At 39.6% G+C, this 27,966-nt stretch overlaps 2 protein-coding genes across 5 annotated transcripts in view; one reads left to right on the top strand and one right to left on the bottom strand.

Annotated features, from left to right (window-relative positions):
• Positions 1-3,361: 3,361 nt before the first annotated feature.
• On the bottom strand, positions 3,362-22,151 carry GPR65 (G protein-coupled receptor 65). Its single transcript, XM_031679313.2, has 4 exons — positions 21,973-22,151; positions 11,929-12,064; positions 11,443-11,479; positions 3,362-5,628 (listed from the first exon to the last, which is right to left on the bottom strand). The coding sequence occupies exon 4, from the start codon at positions 5,165-5,167 to the stop codon at positions 4,142-4,144; it is 1,026 nt and encodes a 341-aa protein (XP_031535173.2). The 5' UTR covers positions 5,168-5,628; positions 11,443-11,479; positions 11,929-12,064; positions 21,973-22,151; the 3' UTR covers positions 3,362-4,141.
• A 300-nt stretch (positions 22,152-22,451) lies between these two features.
• Positions 22,452-27,966, top strand: part of GALC (galactosylceramidase) — a 55,687-nt gene continuing 50,172 nt past the window's right edge. Inside the window, exon 1 of one of the 4 annotated variants that reach the window (XM_031679305.2) lies at positions 22,452-22,668. In XM_031679305.2, the coding sequence (XP_031535165.2) occupies positions 22,474-22,668 (195 nt within the window). In that variant the 5' untranslated portion in view covers positions 22,452-22,473. Of the gene's footprint in view, positions 22,669-22,782; positions 22,892-23,603; positions 23,623-26,895; positions 26,963-27,966 lie in introns of those variants that run through there. The other 3 variants (XM_072963549.1, XM_031679307.2, XM_072963548.1) reach the window with 3 other exon arrangements.

Raw genomic sequence — 27,966 nt, 5'->3', positions numbered from 1 at the left:
GCATCATGTAAATCTCTGTGATCTGGTGTGAACTTGAAAGGAGACAGCCCAGCAATGACTGAGATGGAATTTCCTATAGCTTGGTGGTTATGTGGGCTGGAAGTTACAATTGCGTTGACTTAAAGAAAAGGCAGCAACGTTCTTTATAGAGAATAGAGAGACTCATGCCATTGTATATAGTGTGCAGCAAAATTAAGTCAATTTATGGACATTTTACTAAAGGATAGCTTAAAAAATTTCTCTTGAGTAAGGAATGATAGATGGAAGTCAATGTGACAATTCCTGTTTTTACCAACTTAAGATGAAAAAAAAGTCATAGTAGATAGTATCTGTTTTTGTTTTACTTTGAAAAATACAAAAATATTAATACAAATATTCATAAAAAGCTTTCTTAAAAGAAAACTATTTCTCCTTAACCTTATTTCCCCATATAACCTTAACATTTTTCAATCGAAAATACAAATAGTTTCAAAGGGTTTCAGAAACTGAACTCTGGGCTTAGGACAAAGAGCACAATTGCACTATTTTTAGTTCTTTACATTAATTAACTAATTATTTAATCACTCAACAGACAATTCTGGTTACCAATGAGAACAAGACCCTTAACAGCAGTCCTTTTAGGGATCAGAACAAGATTTGTAGAGCAAGAGGAAGAATCTCTGCTTCTTCCAGACCCTGCTTTGCTTTGGCAATTCTTTCATCCAAGGAGGACTGGACAAAAGTATTAGGCTTTTCTGTCCCATAGTCCTTCTGAACACAGGGTATCACTCTCTCTTCTTGAGTGAGCTGCCAGAGAAGCAGGGAAAGCATTGCCCTAAAGACCCAAAATAGCTTTCCTTAGCAGCAGCAAGTGTCATTTCCATGAGTGGATGAGCAGTATGAGAGATTATTTTTTATTGTTACAATATTTAAAAAGCACAAATAAACCTTAATAGAGCTGGCACTTTTTACGCACATGCTTCTAAAGGTTGCCGGTGTACCTCTCTGTGGCATTTCTACAGAGGCACTTGGAAGTCCATTATTGCGATTCTTTGATTTGATGCCTTTAACTGTCAAAAGAAATCAAGGTTTACAAGTGAACCTATTTGTTAGTAAGTACCAACAGTCTTGGGTCAAGACTAGAAATATCGCCATCATTTTGGAAAGGATTCTTTTAGAAGTGTGTTTACAGGTTTGATCACATTTCCAAGAAAGATCAATGAAATACTGAGAACTGAAGTTAATATTTTTCATAGCAGGGGTGCGTCCAGTCAGTGCAGAGCAAGATTTCTTGATTGTATTTGATTTTGAAATTAATCGAGCACATACTTCCTAGATAACGAAATTTATATTGTTATTCTAAAGCTTGCATGAACACTGACATGGACATTTCCTTAGCCTATTCCTTCACTGGCTTGCTTTTTGAACACCTAATTACAACACTATTGGAGGAATCATGACCTATTTTTTAAATGTATAAAAATCCACTGGTGCTTCATAAAGAGATTAGGAAAAGTAGCTTATAGGCCATTATATGCTTAATGATATGCAAATGCTGTTGCATTAGAACATGATTGTATTACTGTTCCTTGGGGAAGAACAGATTTAAACAATTCAAAATAATAGATGTAAGTTTTTAGTCCTGAGATCCAACAATAACAAATTAGAAATTGAAATCATACATACACTGAATTACATCTTGACTTCATAAATAAATGATTTCATGACAGTAGACAAAATTGCAGACTGCTTATAGCTCATGTGTTTTCTGTTTTCCTGTGTATGAAAGGTGACCAGTATTTTCTTAAGTGGGTAAGAGAGCTAAATTAGCACAAGTCATCAATGTTATAGCCACAATCCTCCAGAAATTATACAATTTAGCCCATATTCTCTCACGTGTAGACAGACCAATTTAACTGGATGGGGAAAAAAAATACTAAAATGATAAATGGAGTTTAAACCAAGTGATTGGATGGTTACTCAGCTTTCTAGAAAGCAGAAAAATAATAGATGCAAACAGAATTTCAGCATTTACCCTCATTTATTTCCAATTCAGAGGGGATATTTCTTGTTTCATGGATGGAAAATGTCATCCTAAGCCCGTCTTTGCTCTTTGGGAGTGGCAGCTAGCCAAGAACGGTAAGGTCCTCAGTAGAACATGATCGACACCTAGTGGCTGTAGACGGGGCCCCTGTGTGATTTTTCTTGGCCAGCAACAAACGATGTAGTAAGAAAAGGCTCTCTGGAGACAAGGAATCTGAACTCCTACATCATTTCTCCCTCACCCAAGTTTGACCTGATGTTGCTGTTGTCAACTTACTCCTGCAAAAAAGGAGCATTCAGCTAATGCAACTAAAACACATGACTTTAATCCTGTTGTGCTCCATAAGTGAGCTGTATGAAATGCCAAAGAATCAAGGAAATAATAGTGGTCAAAATATTTTTTTTAACTTGAGTTGAATCAGGTGTTTACACTATGAAGAAAGAATAAAAGAGGCTACTCTTGTGTCCCCACCCCGCCAGCCCCTGCCAAAGTTGTCTGCCCAGGAGATGTAAATAGAACATCTCCGTCAGATCTGGATTTTTCCAGAATAGTAGAGCGATGGAAACAATGCAGACACCAGTTTTCTGACCACGGCTTCCTTGGCAGTCACTTCTGGCTGAGGGATAAAGAAGGGAGGAGGGAAGAGGAGGGAGAATCTTAACAATCTCCCCAGCTGCTGACTCCGTAAACAAGAAAATGAAAACACTCTCATGCGCATTATTTGAGAAGGAAGGAGGTCATATGTGTTCTTGTTGGTGTTACACGCCTCATGAAACAGTACAAACATGGGCTAAAGGGCTCCAGGGAAATTTTGTTTGTTTTTGTGTGATGAGGTGGGTTGTTTGTGTGTGTCTGTGAGTATGTGTTATCTGTGTGTGGCTGTGCCTGTTGGAGGAGCAGATTTCTGATTCATGCAGGGTCACCCGATGGACCTAGACAAAGCAGCTTCTTATCACAAAGGCTTCCCCGGGTCAGGGAGTTATAGTAGCTCTTGTGTTTCCATAGCAACTTGTGGATGGGTTTCACTAGAAAAGAACAGAGGCCCCATGTATAAATGACAAATGATGACAGTGATGACTGGGCAAAAAGAAGTCCAGGACAAGATAAAAATGTGATAATCAGAAACGTCCGCGTGCTGTATGTCACAAATTCTATTTTAAAATTGGTACGAATTTAAAAAATAAATCAAGCTCTCAAAGTTAACAGGAACAAGCGGCAATTAATTGTTTATTCAATCATAACATTAAACAATGGAAATATTATATCAAGATTATCTAAATACTCTAAGCCCCAAGAGAAGTGTCTGAATGTAAAATTTCATATAATAAATGTCTTTTTGTCCGGACATTGGACATCTGGTAATTTCAACTATACTTTACTCAACTGCAAATTTAGAAGGAATCAAAATTTTTAAAATGTTGTGATTTTAAAGAAAGCGAAGAGGTTCTCTGAGTAGCTGAAAGAACTTTCACAAAGCTCGTGTACTTTATTTCATGGAAGAGGCCTTCAGACTCTCATTCAGAGCCTATTTACTAAAGAACTCCGACAAACTCGGTGACTGGGTTTCCAAAGCTTCAACTTTGCTTCAGAAGCCTTCCTGAGATCATTCGTTTGGTAACCCCAATACTTAACACAAAATCTAGTACCTAGAGCCGGCTCTGTAAGTATTTGTTAACCAACGAGAAGATCAGAAGCAGTATTTAGTAGTTGGGGTTGTTGGAGACAGGCACGTACTGCGGCTGGGAAGAGGGACAGTCAATAGCTGGAAATCCATGGAAAGAGTGAGAAAATCACACCAACCAGACACAAAGGTCACCAGTTTCAAGACACACAGTGCCATACACCTCACTCACCTCGGAGAGATTAGAGCACAGTACAAAAACAATTGCCACCAACAATCACACTCCTGAGTCATTAGGAAAACATTAAATTTTGTTTAATTCTCATTTAATAAAAATCAGGGTGCTATACAGTGCACTTTAAAAAACATTTCCATTGGAGAGGATTAAAACAATCTCTCAACTGGAAGACCTTAGTCCCCTTTCATGCTTAGATTTCCTTTTCAGAATATAATCTTGATGATACAATATTGTGTATCTTAAAAAAAATTCCTTGGTTCTATTCCAGGATGTCTAATTCCACGGTATCTTTGGTAGATAGAGAAAGTAAGCTTTTTCTTTGTCTTTCTGATTTATTAGGCTTCCCTGCAAAGAATTTTAATATATTCCACATATCCGATCTTCCTGTTTCAGTTACAAAACAGTACAGAAATGGATCAGCAACACAATTTAAACTTGTTAATGCAACTGTGATTCTATAGATTTTGTAAGCCTGCTTCCCAGACTTGTTGTGGTCAAATACATGTTCATTTAATTTCACATCACGCTCTAAAATGCTGCGAATCAGCAACATCACATGAAAGGGAGTAAAACACAAGACAAAAGTCAACGAGATACTAATAAGTAGTTTTATGATTCTCTTCTTTTCATTGTTTTCCGTGGCTTGATTTTGTCGCACAGCTCGGTAGACTTTCTGGTTGCAAATCAGGATGATGATCAAAGGTATCGCATAGCCTACACACATCCTAATAAAGTTGAACCTGATTTGCCATTTCTCCAATGGATATTTGTCGTAGCATAAAGTAAAGTTAGACTTTTTGGCATCGCAATATTCGACAGCTGTTTCATCTTTCAACAGAATGACGGCATTGATGATGGTCTCCAATACCCAGATGAACAGGCTGACCATGAATGCACATCTTCTGGACCTTAGAAAAGAAAACCTCAGAGGGTAGACAACTGCTAAATAGCGATCAATGGCGATGCAGGTGAGGAATGCTGTGCTGCTGTAGAAGTTCAGGTACATGAAGAAAGCACTTCCTTTGCACAAAGCCGGAGAGAACCTCCAGTTGTCTTTGTTCCAAGTATAATCGATCCATTGAGGGAGAGTCAATGCATACAGCAGATCTGATAGTGATAAACTGAAGAGGTAAATGCCTAATTCATTTTCCTTCTTTGCTTGCAGAAAAGACACACACAGAGAGCCAATGTTGGCTGGGACACTGACTATTAGCACGAAGATGTAAACCACTGGAAACAAATAGTGATCCAGATCATGCTGGTCCTCAGTACATGTGCTGTTCATTTTTTCTACTTACGATGCCTGTTACATTTGCTCTTGGACGGTAAATAGCAAGGTAAGTTTCCCTCCTGGTAGTTTGTTTTCAACATCTAATTCTCTTTCACCAAGATTTCTTCCATTTTTCTTTGCTTTCCAAAGTTCTGATTAAGTCACCAGTGGTTTCAAAGGATGGGTGCAAATCAATTTTGACACAGATATCAATGGCTGGAAGTCAGGATCCAGGCTCCTGGCAGTTACTAAGGTGATCAATTTTGTTTTTTTTTTAATGAGCAGAAGTTCATGTGCTTCTTATCACGGAATGCTGGTGAAGGACCCCGGAGGATTAACCGGGTTATCCACAAGCTTTTACAGACTGCTGTCTTCAGTTTGGTTTTCTTCTTGAAACTCAGAGGAGATTGGTGCAAACATGAATAGGTAAGGCTTTGTTTTCACAGAGATTATCTCTTTTTAAAAGGCCTTTGTTTCTGTAATGAAAAGTAAACTAGAGTAGTTTAGATGTTTAAAAGAGACATCAGGACTTTTGAAACGATTTCCTTTTAATTCAAAGATATCAAAATGCTTTAAATTACATTGAAGGTGTTTAAAAATGGAAAATTGTCTAGTTGACTTCAGCGAATGAAATCAGGCTGAGATATCTGATCTATTTCAAATGAGAATTATGCCAGGGATGCTAGACTACCTCTCACTGGACGTAATCTAAGAACACAAAACTGAAGTTAAAAACTCATTTTAGGAGCTAATAAAAAAAGATGGCAAATTCAATGATTTGTAATCAGTAAATGCTTTTGAGCATATGATAAACTGTACAATTACAGGATTTCAACTTTTTAATTTCATATGCAATCTAGGTATAAGGCACTTTCAAAATCAGCTTATTAGCTAAGAAAAAGCTGTCCCAAGAAGTTTGATAAAATGAAGTATTTAAAAATATAGCAGCTTGCTGAACCTTCATAAATAATTAGAGAATACTCCCTCATTTGTTTTTCTGTTACTTCCTTTGTGGGCAGACTTATTTTATCTTTCTCATACTCTTGCAGAAGCGAGGGCAGAATGTTCTCAGTTCTGGGTAAAATCCTGTGACCATTAGTTCCTACCTTTATACCTGATTATTTACTAGGTTAGTTGTGTGTTTTTTTTTTTTAACGGTCTGATGTTATAGATTCACATGGGAACAGAGAATCCATCTTTCTCTCCATACAGACTAGAGAATTACTTCTGTCTTTATTCCTGTGCTAGTGAGGCCTGTTTGTTCTCCGGATGATTTATCTGATGGGGTTCTTCACACGAAGCTTTGTAAAGTCATTACGCAGGGGAAGGAAGACGTGCCTTCTTGTGTGCTGTGGGGTCTACAGGACCTCAAAACCACCCCTTTCCAAGCATCAGTGAGCCCTTCGTGCAAGAGACCAGCCACCACAAGACGCCAGGATTCTGCTGGAAGAGTTAACCATACCCAGGGTCCTTAGTTTATGTCACTCTTAACACAAAATGGAGAATGAAAATTCCTGAAATCGCCTAGTCTTTACTGCACCTAAAATTATGAATAAAATGTGAAAACCAGCCTTTTAAATCAATAGGTAAACCTTCCAGAGAGAAAAAAAAAAGCAGGGGATGGGGAAGCAGGAGCTGAGATCAGGGAGGTAAGTGAGTCGTAAAGCTCCGGATACCCTAAGGCATATGTAGGTCTGGAGGAATTCACTAGAGCCTTTGACTGCAGAGAACGAGCAACAGGCAGTGGTCTCAGACATCCCACACGTGCTGGGATCCAGGAGCCTCTGCCCTCAAAATAAGCAAAATACCAAACTTTACAAATATTTGCAGACAGACAGCAGGGGAGTTGGCAAATTTCCAGTCTTAGCTTTGTTTCTACGAGGAGTTACAATAAAATCCCTGAGTATTCACGGCCTCTGGCGGGTTCTCACTTGCGAATAGGGTCGAAGTCTACACTATGTTTCATCCTGCAGACTTTAGGCCAACAGTGAATTAATACTGGGTCTACGTGCTCAACTTTACTAGTCATCAGGGAACTACACACTAAAGCCTTAATGAGATACAACTACACACCCACCAGAATAAACGAAATGAAAAAGACAGTACCAAGTGTTGGTGAAGATGCTGAGTACCTGGAACGTTTACATACTGTTGGCTGGAAAACTGGGTCTTATGCAAATCATATGGCTTAACAACCCTCCTTCTAGGTATATGCTCAACAGAAATACATACATATAGTTAACAAAAGACATGCGGTAGAATTAGAATGTTCACAGTAGCCCTGTTTGTGATATCCCCCGACTGGAATGCCTGTTAGCAGTAGAGGAGATAAACCAATTGGGGTCTATTAACACAATAGCTATATATCAATGAAAATGAACAATTTATTGCTATGTGCAATAACGTGGGTGAAGCTCAGAAGCAATGCAGAGGGGTAGAAAATGGCAGGCATGAAGGGTACATCTTGTCTGATGAACGATCAGGTCGAGTTAATCTAGGCTTTCAGAAATCAGGGTAGCGGTCCATTTATGAAGGGCTTTCTGCGTACTGGACACCATGTTAAATGGCATGCATATATCTTATACTTCACGTTTCATGGCAACTCTGTGCTATTTATTATAACTCTATATTTCTAATGAAGAACTGAGATACATGTCAGGCAATCAGCCCCAAATTACCTGTCTAATCATGGTAGAATTTGGCTACAATCCTAGGTGGCAACTCTAAAGCCTCCTGACTCTTTTAACAATTTTGTCTTCTTACTTTTATATAAATATACCTTGGAAATCTGAGGTATTTTTGCAACAGTGCAGACTGGCTTTGTTGAGAAGGAAGAGAGTGTTTTCTATTTTCCACCCAAATTGTAGCATCAGTGGATTAGTACAAGCCCCCTTCTAATGAAAGGGAATGACATGAATAATCATTTGTGCAAATTAGATATAAAATAAACAACCCTCCACTTCCTAAAAGACATCACTTTTAAGCTCTGTGTTAAACTATGTGGGCTTCAAAAAAACTTGTGAGAATTATCATCTCACGTTATGTCTCATGCTCAGTGACAATGTGGTGTTATGTTTCCATATGACACCTTATGACAAGAAGAACCATTGTGCATCTTTCTTCCTGCCCGACAAAGCCAGTCTGCATTGTTGCAAACAGCCGTGTAGAGTGTCATATTAAACATTTAATTGTTATAAAAAGGAGAGGGAGAGAGGAGTCAGGTAGTGGTAACCTTTGGGGAGGGGCTGGGTAGGGACAGGAGGAGGGCACCAGGGTGACTTCTGAGAATTTGATAATGTAGTATTTCTTCATATGAGTGTTGATTCCATGAACAAGTTCAGTTTGTAAAAATGCACCAAGCTGTACATTTAGGATATGTGTATTTTTTCCTGCATGCAGGTTATGTTGCAATTAAAGTTAAAAAGTGGAATAAAAAAGCTATGTGAGATGAAATATAAAAAGTCTTGACGGGGGTGGGGAGGGTATAGCTCAAGTGGTAGAGCACATGCTTAGCACACACGAGGTTCTGGGTTCAATCTCCAGTAGATCTATCAAAAAAAAAAACTAATTACATAAACTTAATTGCCTCCCCCCTGCCAAAACAAACAAACAAACAAACAAAGTCTTGACAAGTAACATCTAAATAACCTACAAATGGAGCATATATGCCTTCCTAAGGAATGACATGATTTTACTTCTTTCTTCTCATATTAACAGGTAATTCATAGAAACACAATGAAACAAATAATAAATAATTTAAATAATATGAAAATGAATTCACCAAAAAATAAAAGCTTACTATATGAAAGAAAGAAATAGTCTAGGCACCTGGAAGAAATAAATACAAATCATTCCTTGAGGAAAGCTCCCTCCACCCAGGCTTTAAAATATTCTCAGATAGAGTTCTAGCAAATATGAGCTGATTAAAACACACATAAACACACAAATAGGGACACCCTTGATTTTAAAATTAGATGTATAAAAAGTGCTACCACACTAAAAGACAACACACACACATACACACATACAGAAATTAGCTATTATGAGTGAGATTCAGTAGAAACAAGAAGAGCATCAGATCCACGAAAACGTTAGAGATAAAATTAATCAATATATAACACAAAACAAGTACGTTAATATGGTTGCAGAAATAAAAGAAGGAATTTGAACACATCAGTAAGGAGCAAGAGACTATAAAAGATGACTGGGCATATTTTTAAAAACATTGAAACAGACTTCTCAGAAATAAAAAATATATAATTTAAAATTAAAAGTCAACACAGGGACTAACCAACTGATTAGCTCCAGCTGAGGAGAGAATTAGTCTCCTGCAAGATAAAGCTAAAGAAATAAAACAAAATTATCAGAGTGCTAAAGAGATAGGAAAATACCACAGAGACACGGAGGATAAAGGTAAAAGGTCAGCATACGTATAATTGAAGTTCCATAAGGACAAAAGAGAGAAAGTCGGGCGGGAGATTAGAAAAGATGCTGGCTGAGAGTGGTCTAAAACTGATGAAGGACACGGTGACCTCAGATTTATAAAGCTTGGCAAACCCTAGTAAGATGAAAAACAAACTCACCAGCAGAGATGGAAGTCTATACTTAGACATATCGCGATTAAGCTGCAGATCACCAGACGAAGAAAAAAGAGTCAGAGAGAAAAGATGGACTGCCTACAAAGGATGGAATTTCAACCGACAAAGGACTTTTCAACAGCAGTAATACCAGAATCCAGAAAACAGTGGACTGATACTATCAAATTGCTATGAAAATATATCTCATCTTATAACTGTATACTCAACAGAACTAAGTCAACAGAATTAAATATCAAAATGAGAGCACACATAAGGACATTTTAAGATAAACTACCACAGAGAACATTGACCCCCCCCCAAATCTTCATTAAAGAGACTTCTAAAGAATATAAGCAAAGAAGGAAAATGACACTAGAAAAACATCTGAGGTTCGTGAAAAACTGAATAAGCAGATGGATGGAACGCTGAGGACATACAACATCATATCCATCCCTGGGCTCATGTGTCTGGGGTACAACGCTTAAACAATGAAAATAGCCTTCCTTAGAAGCAGGACTGGGAGAAGTGGCTGACGGGCAGGAACTGCCCCCTCCTCCTTGGTCCATGTTATTCAACAGATAGACATCTTTTCTCTTAAAAAAGATAAGATAGATAAAAAGGAAAAAAAACAGTTTGGGACGGATTTACAAAATTCTCGGTGGAATAGATTTCTTTCTCTGTAAAAACATTTCCTGCCTTGACTGAAACGACCATAGGACTGAAAGCTTTGATGAAGCAGATACTGGGCGTCTTCCAGGTTGGGCAACAGAGGCAGTGGCTTTGGGGGCTTGTGGCTATGTGTGTGGGCTCTGGGGACTGAAAGGCTCTCCACAGCTCCTGGGAAATTTTTCACCATGTGCGTTTCTTCATCTTTTTAAGTTTCAGTTTTCACAGGTGTAAGATGGCGACCACTTCATAGAATTCTTGTGAGGATTAAAGGAGGTGACACATGCAGCCAAGTACCAAGCACATGGTAGCCTTCACTGTTAACTGATACTGTTTCTTTTTTAGAGATTCCCTTTAGCTTTTTTTTTTTCAATTGAGTTATAGTCAGTTGACAATGTTGTGTCAATTTCTGGTGTAGAGCACAATTTTTCAGTCATACATGAATATACATACATTCATTTTCATATTCTTTTTCACCGTGAGCTACTACAAGAACTTGTATATATTTCCCTGTGCTGTACAGTATAAACTGTTTATCTATTCTATATATACACATCAGTATCTACAAATCTTGAACTCCCAGTCTGTCCCTTCCCACTCTCCTCCCTAATGGATATTATTTTAATGACAACACTAGTAGTTTTGTGTTTTCCCCTACATGTCCTGAAAGGAGATCAACTTTGATCATCTATCCAGAGCACAACAAAGAACTCAAAGGCACTCAGAGTATAATTGGTACAGTAACACTTCACATATGGTACCAAACTCTGCAGATAAGAGTTGTTAAATTAATTTGTGTGAATCCAAGGGATTTTTTCTAACTTTAATCAAATTTTGAGAAAATTGTTTTTAGAAATATTTGAGTAAATTATTTTTAGAACTGAGAAACTTGGATAAATTTTTAATTCTGATTTTAATTTTTAACAAATGCCTAAAGAAGATAACCCATAGGTCCCTAAAACAAATAGTACAAATTACTGATAACAACGATCAGAAGATAAAAAGTGTTACAGGAAACATTCATTTATCAGTTGAATAGCTACTTACTAAGACTCTGCCGTGTGTCAGACACTGTGATGGTCACCTATTAAGAATTATTAACAAATATTTATTAGTATGGAAATGTTATTTTCAAATTTCACATTGTTTCTGACGGTATGGAAATTATCCCTAGACGACCACTGTGTTGAAGAGGAAGTGGTGCCAGATAGCTCTACAGCTGTTAGATTTCTTCTTAACCAGTTACTTCAGTTTGCTAATATACTGTTTCCTGAAGAGGAAATGGAACATAAACACTTTTCTTTGTATTTCGATAGTTTTACCTAAGGATTTCTAAATGTAAATTTTGACATCCCTTACCACTGCTCAAAGTAGAAACCACATGTCATCCCCAGTTCTCTTTGTCCTATAATGATTTTCATTACCACACTGATACAGCCTAAGCTAGATAAAACGTTGTAAATATTACTGACAACTGTTTAAAAGTATGTTATCCACTTAAAGTCTTGGTTTATTTTTTAATCTTACACTTACCCATGTTTCTTGAGATGATGGTTTTGTCCACCGAGGAGCCCGATCAATCTGCTTGCATCCAGTAAAGAAACCAACGTTGTTGAGGGGACAGGAAATTGCACTCACATTTCACCACAAACCAATGAGGAAGCAGCATCTTAATGAGAAAGATGTACATTATCCAAGTTTGAGCAGAAGAAACCTCTTAAATATTTTAGAAGATGTTTTATTTATTATTTACTGCAGTATAATTTTTATAACTCACTTTTCTCTCTGCATCTTAATTACAATTGTATATCAATATTATATTGCTTTATTTAATAGAATGTGTTCTAGAATTTCATTCATTCCCTCAGTCACTCATTTATTTATTTGGTCAACACAGACAACGATTATACTCGTGTCCTCACAGTGTCCTCACTGTGCTGGGAGATATATAGGACCTAGCTATAGCCTGTAAGGAGTTTATCACCGAGTGAAGGAGAAAGCAATAATGATCACAAATCAATGGTAAAAATGGGTAGGCACTCCAAGAGAAATACTAAAGAGATAGGCTCAGTCATTGGATATGTGAGATAGACGAGGATGCTGTAGAAGGAATCAGGGTGGTGAACATCCTGGGAGAAAAATGGCAGGGGAGAATGGCGGTTGGGTGTATTACAAGCATGTTCACTGCCCTGGGGCCAAGGTAGCCAACGTGGTAAAGTTTTTTTTTTTTTTAAAGGGACCATTGGGATTATCTATATAGTGTTTTATTGTAGAACCATTTTCTCCTTTGATTCGCCTCTTGGAGAATTCAGAGATTGCCAGACAGTGCTAAAACCAGTTGAACTAACTGGCTTAGGTGAATCAATAATTTTGTGAAACTTGAAATTTTATCTGAGAAAGACATGGGTTGTTATAATGAAAACTCATGTAGCATATTAACATGTTGACAGTTGTTGCCAAATCTGTAAGTGGCATAATAGGAAGTGAAATTAGCTTCTAGAACTTCTGACATATAAATAAGTCAGAGATATCACTTTTGAATCTTGCCTTCCTAAACTTTTATTACAAATGGAGGAGGAAATTTTACTTTATAAGGACAGAATTAATTTGGGATGGAAACATTTAACTTAATTTAAAAAACTGTAATCATAGCAATTTGAGTCTGTTTTTATAAAAGGACATTGCAGATCCCTGTTGGTAGTTTTTTTCTTTTTTCTTTCATTTCTTCCCAGAGATGGAAAAGATGATCTTATGATATAACCAAGACTTTTAACCTTGGGGTTATTCAGGATGAAACAGGAATGTAATAGGTTTCTTATACTTCCTCTGGAGTTCTTACACTGAGAATGATAAAAGTCATAATTCAGATTTATAAAGTACATTTGCAAACTAATTTAGCATACAGTAACTTAAAAATTCAGAATACTTTCTATTTTTACTGAAATAATGAAAAATTTAAGGACCATGTAGAAAATTAATAGTGAGAAACTTAAGCCTTTACAAAGATGAAAGCAATGATCTCAGTGTACTTGTGACTCTAATCCAAAATTCTCATTTTTGCTTGGTTTTGCCCATCCACTTAGCTGTGGCTTCTATACACAGGTTATCTCATGACTCTCAAAATCTCTTACTTTACCTAAGTAGACAATACTTCTGCTTTTAGGGAAATGGTATTTTCATATCCACATCAAATACTTATGTATTTTGCTCTTCAAAAGAAAAAAAAGAATGTTGTTTAAAAAACACAAGAATCACAGTCAAACTTTCCCTTCTGATTCAATAGGAGAAAAAAATGTGGCCGATGTGTGCTGAAGCTTTATCATTTCTACACATCAAGACACTTAACTTTTAATAAATTTGCTTCTTTAGTCCAGAATATTTGGCAGTACTGTATTTTCAACCACAGGGCTAGCTAATGAGGAGGAAAATTTCAGAGCATTCAGAGTGTCTGACATTTGAACAACTCCAACGTGAGAAAAGCCAGTTAGCAGTTATTCAGGGTACTGCCTCAAGGGAGTTGGCATTCCTGGTGTGTGGGTATCTGGTCTCCTGAGGTCACAAAATGGACTCTCAACACTGGCCCTTGGAGGGGGACTTGGGCTGCCCATGGGGAAAAAGGGGAAGAGAATGTGGTTCTGCCCAGTTCCAACTTCTCCATGGGGCAGACAGGGCAAGAGCCTAATCTGCTGATGAAGGGTCCTTTGTGGCCACATTTTCCTTTTGGCGCAATTTCATTGGTTAAAGTGTTCACAAAAGCAGCAAGTAAACATGGCAGGGTATGTTCTGAAATACTGACTTGTTTCCCTAGCCAAAGTTCCTTTTACCCATCCCTGTACAGCCTTCCCCCCACCTTTCAATTAGCCATTTTGCATTTGTTGCCTCAGAGAAGAAATTCTTGGCAGAAAAGTATGAAACACCTAGGTTTTGAGTTTCAAAAGATTTAGGCAACTCAGGAGATTGAAAAGGACTGAGGTGCAGAGAATCTGCTTGGAAGAGTACTTGTTGACATAAAGCAAAGCTTCCTGCCCCCCAAAATAGATAAAGGTTTTTCCTGCCTGGTGGGGCTGGGGCTTAGGGTTGTGAAAGAGGAAGTCGTAAGAGCTCAGATGTGGTTGCTTGAGACAAGGACCTTGTGTTGCTGAGATTAGGCTCTTGTCTCATTGCAGAAAGAATTCAGAGACAAGACATGAGACACAGAGGTCAAGAAAGTAAAGTGAGGATTTATTAAGCGCTAGCTAATAAAGCTCTCGAGGGGAGAGCAGGCAGGCTCAGGTGAGCAGCTGTGCTAAGTGTCTTTGGCAAGTTGGTTACACAGGGTGCAAAGATAAATAGTTGAAATATTAATGGGGGAGAGAAGGGTTTGAGGTTGCATTCCCTGATTTTCATTCCAGATCCACCTTCCTAAGGGGAGGAAGGATTTTCGTCCTTATTTAGTCTGGACAGCCATGGTGTCGTGCATGGTGGGTACTTCTAATTTGCAAGGCTAATTTTATGGTAATCAGGGCATAGTAAGCAAAAGGTTACACTAGGACACTGGAGATTTGTGCCTTTTCCCATCGTTTCTTTGCCTGCCTCTAGGACACTTCTCTCTCCAAAATGTGTGGTTTCTTATCAGTCCTAATGTCCCTGCTTTTCTTAGTCTGCCCAAGGACCTCTGTTGTTCACATGATGTGTGGTTTCCTGCCATTTGGCCAGCAATCTCCTTTCTCTTATCAGATCTAGCTATCTGCCTGCTCTAACACCTGCATCCTCACTGCTGGTGTACCCTTCCCTGCAAGCCTAGAGGTGGGGATGGGTTGACAGTTACATACGGATTTTGGCAGAGAGTTAGGTGACCGTAGTTCAGCCCATCACAACATCTAGGGTCCAGGGAGTTTGTATGTTGCTAAGGCTGGAGGGCTGTAGCTCAGCCCTCAGTTCCCGAGGCTGCCCTCTGTCAATGCTGGCCTCTCTTGAGATACACTCTTTCCCTTCTGGTCTTCAGTATTTAGACATGCAGACTCACCTGAGAGCTACTATTCTCAGTCTCACCGCAGGCCCAGGGAGCCAGAAACTCGGGGGTTGGAGTTCAATGATGTGTATTATAAAAAGCCTTGCAAGTGGTTCTGACGGCCCAAAGTTTGAGAATAACTGGTGTACAGGGTGGTTGCCTGGGTAAGACGTTGGGAGGTGGGGAAGCAGGGAGAATAGAACCTCTGAAAAGGGAAGAGGGTAGAAATACTTTCTGTTCAAATTTTTGCTTGGTTTGGGTACTTTAACCCTGTTGGGAAGGAAGAAATTTTTTCCTACCCATCTAGGTTCTTCTGGCTGGCCCAAGAATGAAATTGCCATGAAACAGATTAACAGGAGAAAATAAAGCAAAACTTTAATGTATGCAAGGGAGCGGCCCGGGAAAACTGAGTAACCCACCAAAATGGCTGAACTCCTCACCTTAGTTATTATCTTCAGCTAAAGACAAAAGAGGATATTGGGGGTAGTGGTCTGGGCCTTCAAAGGGGAGGAGGGCTATTCACATGGAGATGGAAAAACAAATGTTTGGTGAACCACTGTTTGCTGGGCTGTGCAGAAAATGTGGGACACTGAGTGGACTCTATGCATGATAGATTTTACACCTTGTGAGTGGTGGATAATTCATGTGATGTGAATTGCTGGTGTCCAGCATGCCTTCTATGTATACCCTGAGGCCAGGAGAGTGATGGAATGCTGTACAGTAAACTCCTGCTTACAGCACACTATACAGTTCAAAAGATGCCTTTGCGTTTGCTGCCATCTAATTTAAATGTATAGGTTATTATTATCTTTCAACCTGAAAATCAGGCAATATCACCGTTAACTTAGAAACTCTTAGTTACTGGTGTCATGGTGTCTTAGTGAATCTCAAAAATCTATGTTTGCTTCTTTGAAGGTATTTATTAATGTGAATGAAATATAACAATTCAATTCTCCAAGTTTATTCTGTGTTAATAATGTGTTCTGTGATTTTGAATGGCTGTGTTCTATCTTTAAATAGGTGAATTCAGAGGGAAAAAAAGGCCCTGCCAAGTTTCCCCCAGCACACCTAGTCTGTATTTATAGATCTCTCTGGGGATAGCTCTATTCTGGGAATAGGCCCTTTATCCACATTCGTTTAGGCATTTAAGGGGGAGGTAACAAGAAAAACTTCCCAAGTCGTCTGTCTTTTAAAAATAACCAGCCTAAATTAATCCTCATGCCAAAGTGACACATTTTGGGCGGCAAATTTTGTTCCCCTACAGCCCTATTACCCCTGCATCAGTCATTAAATCTCATCATTGTACCATTAGTTCATTTGGCTCTACTCTTAAAAAAAAGTTGAGCTAATACAGCCTCTCGTTTCAGACTTATAAATGTTTTTAACATAAAGCTTAAGTCAGAACATAAGTATAGTAATAATTAAAATGGAGATATGTTATCAAACTAAAGACTAGACTTTAATATCCTAAATATCTTTTTAGAAGATTTAATATGTATTTCTTGATGTCTGTAAATTACATACATAACTTTCAATGCCTTTGCTATGCCCATTTATTGAAATAACTTAACCATATGTTAAGAAGATGAACTCCAAATAGCTTCCTCTGATGTGTTGTGGTTAGTGTAGGCTGCTGATTAGCTTAATTTTTGAAGTCAGGATAATAAGTGTAAATCCTTGTGGAATTATCTGTTCTGTTGAATTTGCTTGTGGTAGGGGTAACCAGCTAAGAGTTAAAGATTTAAGATCCAAAAATTCATTAATTCAGATTTAGACAAGACACGCACTAATATTTGATACTTATGGAGGTTCAACTCAAAGGCTAGAGCAGAGAAGAAGTAGAGATGACTGGCAAAAAACGGAGTCACCTGGGGCAGAGGGACTAGCGACAGATGGGAGGGAGGATCTGAAGTCAGCTTAATTGCTGTGGGTTCTATGGCATCAGGGCTGGTGAAAGCAGGTTCTGTTACCCAAAGCTGGGGATCATACCAGAATCCACAGAGTGAGCAGAGCTCAGATTATAGTGAAAATCCAAGAATGATAGGAATACTTGTCATTTTATAGAAAATAATGCTAACGTCTTTATTCTCCTCAGCGCTTTTCTTAGAGGATGCTGAAATATCTTTGCACATCTTTGTAGTGATTGAGTAAATTCCTTATGTTGTTTTATAATACCCATTTCTATAAATAAGCCCACAAAATATTAATTACTGCATACGTAATAATCATATGAGGAGTTTGCTGAAATGCGACATGGGTACATGTGATGATTTTAAAAATATGTTCACAAATTCTTTGACACGCCTCCTTTCAAGAGGCAAAGCCCAATTTCCCTCCTCACTCCCCTGGAGTTGGGGCTAGACCTAGTGACTCACTCTCAGCAAAGAGAATAAAGTAGAAGTGATGGTGTGCTATTTTGGAGACGAGGACAGAATAACCCTGTGAATTTCTCCTCTTCCTCTCTCTCTCTCTGTTCCTTTGGTCTGAGGGAAACCAGCTGTCATGTGGTGAGAAAAGGTCCACATGGTGGGGATCTGACCGAGCCAACAGTATATGAGTAGCCATCTTGGAAGCAAATCTGCAAGCCTTCAGATGACTATGGTTCCTGCTAACGTCATGACTGCCACCTCATGAGAGATCCTAAGCTGGCATCATCCAGTGAAGGCGATCCTGAATTCCTGACCCACAGAAACTAAGATGTACTAAATATTTGTTGCTTTAAGCTACTGAACTTTGGACAATTTGTTACACGGCAACAGACAACTAATTAAGTATATACATTGTTGAGTTGATGTAAATGTGGCAGTGGTTCCATGTAGAAGTAAATCATGAACACAGGATTAATTCAGGCAAGTGTCAATATTCAAGAAAATTTCCCTTTTTATAACCAAAATACTCTGCTAACTCTCTGGGTTTATGGCCTGTTCTTAACTCATTTTAAACAAAAGTGTCTAATAATTGTGGTTACTTATTGTTGATTAAAAAATGTTGTCTGACACCTGCACGCCAATGTTCATAGCGGCACTATTTACAATAGCCAAGACATGGAAACAGCCTAAATGTCCATCAATGGATGACTGGATAAGGAAGATGTGGTATATTTATACAATGGAATACTATTCAGCCATAAAAACTGACAACATAACACCATTTGCAGCAACATGTATGCTCCTAGAGAATGTCATTCTAAGTGAAGTAAGCCGGAAAGAGAAAGAAAAATACCATATAAGATCACTCATATGTGGAATCTAAAAAACAAAAACAAAAAAACAAAGCATAAATACAAAACAGAAATAGACTCATAGACAAACTTGTGGTTGCCAAGGGGGTGGACAGTGGGAAGGGATAGATGGGATTTTAAAATTGTAGACTAGATAAACAAGATTATACTGTATAGCACAGGGAAATATACACAAGATCTTATGGTAGCTCACAGAGAAAAAATGTGACAATGAATATATATATGTTCATGTATAACTGAAAAATTGTGCTCTACACTGGAATTTGACACAACATTGTAAAATGATTATAAATCAATAAAAAATGTTTAAAAAATGTTGTCTGAGAAAAAATCTTAATCCTATGGTTTGCACATGCAAGCAGTACAGACAGATAGTAGGTGTACTAGCCAGCTCAGGCTGCCATAACAAAATACCACAGCCTGGGAGGCTTCAACAGCAGAAATGGATTTTCTCATAGTTCTGGAGGCTGGCATTCCAAGATCAAGGTGTCTGGTAGGGGCTCTTTTCCTGTCTTACAGTCAGCTGTCTTCTCACTGTGTCCTCACATGGCAGGAGTTGGGGGTAGAAAGGGTGGAGGGTGAGAGAGAGAGATGGAGGGGGTGAAGAGAGAGAGAGTGAGTGAGTGAACGAGCACACGGGCACTCTGATGTCTCTCCTTATAAGGACACTAATCTTATTGTATCAGGGCCCCACCCTTATGATCTCATTGAACCTTAATTACTTCTTTATAGTGCGTATCTCCAAATACACATCAGGGATTAGGGCTTCAACATGTGAATTTTGAAGGGAAAAAATTCAGTCCATAGCATAAGGCAATAATTAAAGTCTGAGATGGGGGTGGGAAAGCATGTTATTGTCTAAATTATCTTCTCCTGATTTTGGGGAGAGGGGTTGTGAGAGGGGAAAGGAACCCACACAGCATTTGAGTCTTCCATGGGGTCAGAATTAACAGAGAGAAGCCAGTAAACACGGGGTGATGTAATTAACAACTGCAATCAAGCAACTTATGTAAATGTTGGAAAGATCAGAGAAACAGTAGGTATTACAGGATAGTTCATGAAAAGAAAGTACTTCATACTTTCTGTCCTAGGGGCTCTTGCTTTAAGGGATGTTTCCAACTTCTTCTGTAAATAATTATTTTTTGTTATCCCCTTATATGATTATTCAGTGATTTTATAAAAATCAAATTTTATTTTGTTGTATTGAGATACCCAGTCCTATACAGACCCCTGGTTGTACAGGAATTTACCCATTTTCTAACAGAACTTTTAAGGTTTCATATTTTACATTTAGAGCTTTATCCACTTGGAGGTTATTCTTATGTGTGGCGGGAGGCATAGATCTAAAATTTGATCTTTTACCAAATAGTTATCCAGTTGTCTTAATAACATATTTTTTAAAAGCCCATCCTTTCCCAGTGCTTTGAGGCTTCATCGTTACAGTGATTTTTGTTTAAGTTCAATTTAACTAATATATATATATTCATTGAGTACCTACTATGGGTTGGATACTGCACTTGAGAAGTACAAAGAGGAAGCAGACTTGGCTTCTGCCTTTGAATTTCTGGCAGCCTAATTCAGACTTCTAAAACTATTAAAACCATTTCCTAAAGTGTGATAAGAGACTGCTATCAGACTTTATCAATAGCTTTTATTTAAATGGCAAAATATCTCATCTTTCTCAAGAGACCATCTGACTTTGATCACATTTTTCCTTTTAGAAAACTAAGAGATTTGATGTGGCTGAAGTACAGTTGTGATACTCAGAAGTCCTTTCTTTCTAAACTCATCTGAAATTTGAGAACTGAGAGACATGCCATTCCTACTGTCTTGTTTGTTTCAGGGACCCTGAAACCACAGAAGCACAGGAGGCTGAATACACAATCACTTGGCTGATAACTGCCATTTCTCAGCAAATTTGAGTGCTGTGCCTGAAGTCCAAGGATCTCTTTCTCAGCTTGTATTTATTGCTTTTTTATTAGAAATGCTCTTGTCTAATGGTTTCATGAACATACATTGGAAATCTGAAACAAGAGATACTTTCCCTGGTAAGGAATTACTTTGGTTATGAAGTAATGGGAACTAGTGGTATGTCCTGGAAGTGAGGACACATTTTCTGTTAAATATGTTGTTTCCTCTTTTATGAATATCACACATTGCACAAATACTTGTGGTGTGCCTTCCAAATACCAGGTAAATGGATGACGTATGCTGGGTACTGGTTTCAACTTCCCAATTTTGCTTGAATATTTTCCTCTATTTCACCTTGGTATTTCCCTTCTAGTTACATAATTATGCATATGTTATATATGTATCACAGACATAAAATCTCAGGGCTGGTGGGAAGCTTAGCATTTAGTTGATTTATCAGCTGTGTCTTACATCCACTGGTGCTCCAGCTCACGCTTAAAATACTGTGTCAGAACAAATGGATTAGAATGAGTTCTGGGAAGGTGGATTTATGGAAGTTGAACAGTCACTGACTTGAACCATAGCATGGTAGTTGTCGTAAAGGTAGTTCAGACATGTGCTGTACAGAGAAAAGAAGAAATGCAAGAAAACAGGTGGCCAATATACTGGGGACTACACCTAACTTACTATCCAAGCCAGGACACTTTTGAGAGTGAAAGAGGGACTACTAATAATTAAGTTAGGGCAACAGCAACAAGCTGGGACTATCCTTGGTAAAGCACAATGGATTTAAGAAGGTGGAAAGAGCAAGCATACTGTTCATTAAGAACCTAGAGACATCAGAAGGGCCTGATGAGTGTTTTGGGACTGCCCAGTTAGACACTTTCCCTCCTAGTATAAGGTAAGAGACTGCTATCAGACTTTACCAATAGCTTTTCTTCAAATGGCAAGATCTCTCATCTTTCTTGTGGTCTTGACATTTAAATTTAGGTTTGCAATTAAGGAGCAAAAGAATCAGGTTCCAAATAAGGACCCTGAAGACAAAGGTTCCTACAGACTTTGGGTCTTCTTGTCATTTTGATGTCTCCAGGGTTTGTGCGGACACTGATAACCAACTCCATGACTCTGCCAAGGGAGATTTGGGGATCAGAAATGCTTTCTCCGCAGCCTCTCAAGAGTCTCTCCAATTAGCTTCAATACCAAGAAAATCAGAAATCCCAGACCAACACCGGATGTGGCAGGAATCCCGGGACAATTCACAACTTCCCTACCAATTTAGGGTTATCTGCCTGGAACCATTTCAACTGGCAGTGGAAGGTAGCTTAAGAAGCAAAATGCTAAATTCAAACAGCAGTTACCAGGATGAAGACCCTTGTCAGTTGACGCTTGCTATTTGTGTTACGCACCCAGCTAAGATTTACTGCGTGCCGATTACCTTATTTGTACTTCACTTAGCCATACGGCCTCCACGCGGGTGCTCTTCCTGTTTCCCCTTACATAAGCAAAACTCAGGCTCAGAAGGCTAAATGACTCCCCCAAGTTGACAGGTGAACTAGGGCTTGGATAAGGGCTGCACGCCTGGTCCTCCTTCTTGCTCTGCCACCTGCCGGCACGTGGCAGAAGCGCACGGAGATGCTGGGGGAGGTCCACGCTGGGCAGGCCTTGGACAGTCACTTTCTCTTCGCTAAAGTGCTCCAGTAGGTGAAGCGGTAAGAGAAGCAGCGAAGTGATACCCGTGAACGCTGGAGTCAGAGCCTGACGTGGGGGCGTCTAGAAAAGGCTCGCTCGGCCCTCCCACAACACTACAGCGGCTGCGTCAGTGACCCGCAGCCCTCACTCAACATGGCGGCCGAAGCGCCAGCGGCCTCCTGCCCTTCTCCATCATGGCGGCGGCCGGACCCGCCTCCCTGGGCGCCGGAGTCATGTGACCCACACAATGGCTGAGCGCCTACTCCAGGCTTCCCGGCAACGCCGAGTGAAAGCCATGACGGCCGCCGCGGGCTCGGCGCGCCAAGCCGCGGTGCCCCTGCTTCTGTGCGCGCTGCTGGCGCCCGGCGGCGCGTACGTGCTCGACGACTCCGACGGGCTGGGCCGGGAGTTCGACGGCATCGGCGCAGTCAGCGGCGGGGGGGTGAGCTGAGGGCAGCGGGGCGCGCGGGGGGCGCCGGGGGTCCGCCCCCTCCCGCCCCACAAGCCCCCGCGGCGCAGCCCCCGCGTTTCGACGCACTCCCGTCGCGGCCGCGCTCCCGGCTGTCAGGACGCGCCGGCTGTGGGGCTGGGACCTGCGGTTGTTCGCTTAAATGAACCTGTAGAGGCAGTTAGGTTTACCAGATGAGGATCCGGAGGTCCACCGAGTACGTCTTAGGTCTAGATAGTGACAAGGCTGGGGCTCAGATCCTCCCTTACCCTGGGCGACGGGGCCTGGGGCCTGGGGCCTTTTCGCCGCGGAGAGGGCAATTTTGGGAGGGTCGCTCCAGAGATGGCCAGGGAGCCGGGGAGCACCTGTTTGCCTAGAGGATGTCCCAGTGGGATGCTTTGGCTGTGCCTCTTTTTAGGAAAGGAGGTCAGGGTGCGGTTGCGCGCTTTCAAAAGGGCAAGTGGTGGATAGGTTTATGTTTGGAGGCACAGCAGTTGCCCCCAAGGCCTCTGTAGGAAGGTGAGAGGACTGAAACTAGGATCCTCCCTCCCTCCCTTTTCTTTCTTTCTGACCTTCCTTCCTTCCGGCAGGCTACACTAGTATCAGCTGATAGTCTGGGATTGTTTACTGTTGGGGGACTTTTTCTCTTTGATGATCAAGGCCCAAAAGGGTGAGTTGCCATCTGGAAGGGTCAGTGCCTCATTGGTGGATTTCTGTATGCGAGGAGAGGGAAATGTTGGGTCACCAACCAAAACAGTGACTCACCACCATTAGAGGGCATAAGAATCACGTGGTGTGCTTGTATAAATATAGACTCTGGGCTCCCTCCAGCCCCCTGACTGTGGTTCCGGAGTAGGGTCTGAGAATCTGCTTTTTAACAGGTGCACCAGTTAATTTGCATACTAACTATTGAGAGAACTTTTTTCCCTGATTCAAGGATCTCTGGAGGTAGGGATGAGCTCGGTGTGTGTTTGTATGTGATAAATTTTTGATTTTAGAGTTTCACATTAACAGAGAAGTTGCCAAGACAGTACAGAGTTCTCATATACCCTGCAGCCAGTTTTTCCCTATTATCAGCATCCCACATTAGTAAGATACATTGGTCCCAACCAATATTGTTAACATTAATGAAAGTCCATACTTCCTTTCATATTTCCTTTGTTGTTACCTATTGCTCTTTTTCTGTTGCAGGATCCTGTCCAGGATACTAATTACATTTAATTGACATGTCTCAGTCTTTTCTAGGCTGTGTCATTTGGGATTAGTTCCTGTTATGTGGGTATTCTAAAACACTTACGTTAAGGGAGACAGGAAGGTTGTTCCGGCTTAATGCAAAATTTTTATCGGCACAGCTAGTAATTTCCTTGGTTCTCTAGTCATGAGGACAGGTGGCTCCTAGGCCTGGGAGCTTGCTACAGTAGCGTGATTATTCTTGGCTCTTAACAGTTTACTTGGTCCTGTCCCTTCCTATTTGACCTTTGTCTTGTCTCTGTTTTATCCTCTTCTGTTTATTGCCTTTGGATCCATGGGGTTTATGGTGGCTGACCTTTGGGCGAGAGGGGTTTTCCATTTTGTAGCACAAATCATAGCTAAAGCTGATTTTATTTGACAGTGGTAAGGCTGAGCTCTTGAATGGGTTGTTCGTTGGGTTGAGTCAGATGCAGCTTGTATCCTTAGGTGCAGTTCAAAATTAGCTTGAGTGCTTGCTTTGCTGGGTAGGTGGTTCGGGCTGATCTCAGCTTATCAATAACCAGTGTTGTGACTGCACCCGCCCTTGTGATTCTTGTTATGATTGCAAGATGCCCTCAGCCATAATCATCAGAAAACTTTGGGAAAAAAAATTTGTTACTCACAGATTCTGGAATGCACATGGCACACCTGAGGCCACATAGGGAGATTGCAGGGTGGGGGAGTCTGAAGTTCTGCTTTCATTAGGGTCCACAGTGAGGGCCTAGGGTTTTGTGGGCTTACTTTTTATTGGTAAGTTAAAACTTAAGAGTGGAAATTTAAAGTGGAGGGAGAGAAAAAATAAGTGGCCCAAATGATGGTCAGTTAGCCAGATCAACCAAAAAACAGAGGTCTCTCCTCATCTGGGTCTTTACCTAGTTCTGTGGCTATCAACATGTTTGTGATAGCCGGCTCTGAAGTGGGGTACCTCTTTGAAGTGGATGCCTCGAAATCAAGGCTTAAGTCTTGCACTTACATTACAAAAAAAAGGAGAAACCACCTGCCAGGGATTACACAACAAACCACCCTTGATGGCTAGGCATTGGAGTCAATGGTGAGGACATTAACTGCCTGAGTAGCTGATTTGCTAAAAGTCAGGGATAAGGCATGTTACAACCTAGAAGTACACATCTAAATAGGATTATAGTAGCACCCTTATAATAATTACACAAGCAGTAGTCTGAAATCCAATTTGTAGACATTGTTCCAAGCTTAAAGGGCCCCACCTTGAAACCAGGTCAGTGATCTTGGGGCCCTAAGAATCTGTTCAGAGGTTAGCGTAATACTGTGATTAACATCTTGGGCCAGTAGGTGTGAACCTATCCTGAGCTGGTGGATTGCATCGTATCTCATTTAACTACTCTCTTAGAATAGGTCAGTTCAATTTAAGGGTTGTGTTTCAAGAGGCAGTGATGTGGGTGTGCTTATAAAATTAGGCCTATATGGTGCAGATGTCTGATTCAGGCTATTTAATAAGAGGCATTTCTATGGAAAGAAAAGAAAAACAATGGTTAGGTTGTGTGGCAGATTATAAACCTAGTCTGAATCCTGAGGGTAGCTAGTTGAGATTTATAGTTGTAGGGCTTAAAGCATCTTCAGCCAGTGTGGAGATAGATGGTGACAATCAAAGATTTTCCTAATTTGCAGTTTGAGTATCTCCGGGGAGGGGTTTTTCTGAGTGTCTCACACAGCAATAGACATGAAGATTGTTCATGCGTGAACTGCTGTGGTGATTTCTCTGGCGTTTATATCAGGTTGTCTCACTTCAGCTTGCATGGCTTCAGGAAAAGGGCAGTTTTAGTTCCTAATAATTCCAAGTCAGAAAAGTGAGAAAATGAAAACGTTAGTTTGTAGAGTTGTAGCCAGATATAGGAAGTGAGAAGAATTCAGTATTGAGTCAGTTTATAGGTAGGAAACAAACTGTAAAGACAATTAACAGAACAAAAATCTGATATCCATAGGATTTACCATAGTTTTCTATTGAAGCATAATTTTTCTCTCTACAGTCACCCCTTTGCCCCAATTTTCATCAGAGATAATCAAAATAAAGCTAATTTGCTCGCAAAGTAAGTCTAGTCTCATTCAGCCTGGCCCGGTTATAAGTACAGCAAGAATAGTGATTGACCAAATGGGCTCTCTTGAGTGTGCTCTGCTAGACCTTTGAGCAAGGAATCTCAGATTGGGCTCTTAAATAAAAGTCTCTCTGAAGGCAAGGAAGCCAAGCCATGAACTTACCATCAGATTTCACCTGCAATACTGATAGATCTTGGTGAATTCCTTTCTTCTCGAGGTCCCCAAAATATCCTGAGATTCCTGCATCTGCCAGGAAGTGACCTTCCTTACTTATCTGGTAAGGTTTCTGGGAACCCTGTAAGCAAGTTACCAGGCTGATTTTTTCCAAGGGGCTTTATTGACTCCATTAGTCAACCTTAGTTCCTTAGATCTGTCTGGTCATATTGAATCTGTGTACATTTCTCTCAAGTAGACGTTCCAGTGTTTCCAGTTGTGTCCTGTTGCAGGGAGGACAGATTCTTGCTGAACTTATGCAAATAACTATATTACTATGAAAATAAGAATTCTCACTAAGAGTTTCTGAGTTCTGGAGGGATCAGGGTGGTGGTGGGGGAGATTTTTTATTTTTGTTTACAAGGATACACTTTACCAAATTGCTGTAAATCATAGTCAACTTAGGAAAAAAGATTTCCTTAAGTTTGGAAAAAATAAAACATTAAAGAACCACAATGTTTCAAGTAAAAAGTCGTAAGAAATTATAATGATCCTCATCAGTTCATTCAGTCCAGTGTAATTAATTCCTGTTAATCTTGATCTTTTGATAGCAGCTTTATGAATCTTGTTTTACCTTTACAGAGTTCTGTAAATTATCCAGTTCAGCGGTATGATCTGAGAGGTATCAGAACCTGTACTTGTTAGAGTCCTTTCTACAAGTCTCCTTGAAGATGAAGCACTTTTGGAAGAACACTTTTGCAAAAACATCAGAGTAAAATCACTGTAAATGACAAAAAGACTTAAAAACCACCATGTTAAAGATTGGAAGTTTATGGTAATGCAATTGACAAGGAAATTTGGTTATTTCTTTGACATTCAACATTTTAAGATAATAACTAGATTTACAAGTGATAACATACAGAACATAGCAGGTATCTACGAATTTCATATAATTTCTGAAATATGTATAACTACGTATGTCCATACAAGTATAGCCTAGAGCAAGTTTAGCATTACATCTTATTTGACAATGCTTCCCATGAAATTTAACATACCAAATAGGCCTAATTAGTTTAATGTCTCGCTTTTTATAAGGAGAAAGAACAAATCTTTTGGGTGTTTCAGGGCCCCTCTGGAAAATCTCCAAATTAGTTTGAGGTCAAAAGACTTCATTTAGAATTTTACTTTGGGAATTTTGTCAAGAATATCAAAAGATGTTTAAACACTTGATTAAATAGGATCACAGGTCACTGTAAAATAATACTTGGTTATCCATTTAACCAAAATGACAAGAATTTTGTAGGCAAGTACAGAAAGTTACCTATTTTAACCCAACTTAACCCCTCTCCCCCTACCCACAGCTTTTGCTCTTTTAATAGAGAAGACTTAGGTTTTTAAGTAATTAAAGATCTGATAAAGATAATGTGAAGCATAGACTATTATTTTGATAAAACACAGAATCTTTGTTTCTTAGGCAGATTACTTGAAAGGTGAAGAGAAACCTTTCACAATCTTATCAAGATATACCAATAGTCCAATAAAAATTTCTTTTTAGCAGTTGAAAGAAGATTAAGTTTTAGTTTTACATAAGTACACTATTTATTAAAATTTATTTTAAGAGCTCCTTATGATAAATTTATTTCAACTAGGTTGACTACACAAAGTAAAATTCTCTCTCCCCCTTTCTTTTCCCAGCTTTCTATACCCACTCATCTTGCCTACTTTCGGGCAAAATTACTTTAATTTCCATTAACAAAAATATATCTCCATACCTCATACGTTTTCTTACCCAAAATGCATCCTGCTTTCATTGCGTAGAATTGCTTCTCATATTATTTC

The sequence above is a fragment of the Vicugna pacos genome, chromosome 6 (genome assembly GCF_048564905.1).
Source record: "Vicugna pacos chromosome 6, VicPac4, whole genome shotgun sequence".
NCBI lineage: Eukaryota > Metazoa > Chordata > Mammalia > Artiodactyla > Camelidae > Vicugna > Vicugna pacos.
The sequence above is the reverse complement of the archived record's forward strand: the minus strand, read 5'-3'. Positions and strand labels throughout refer to the sequence as shown.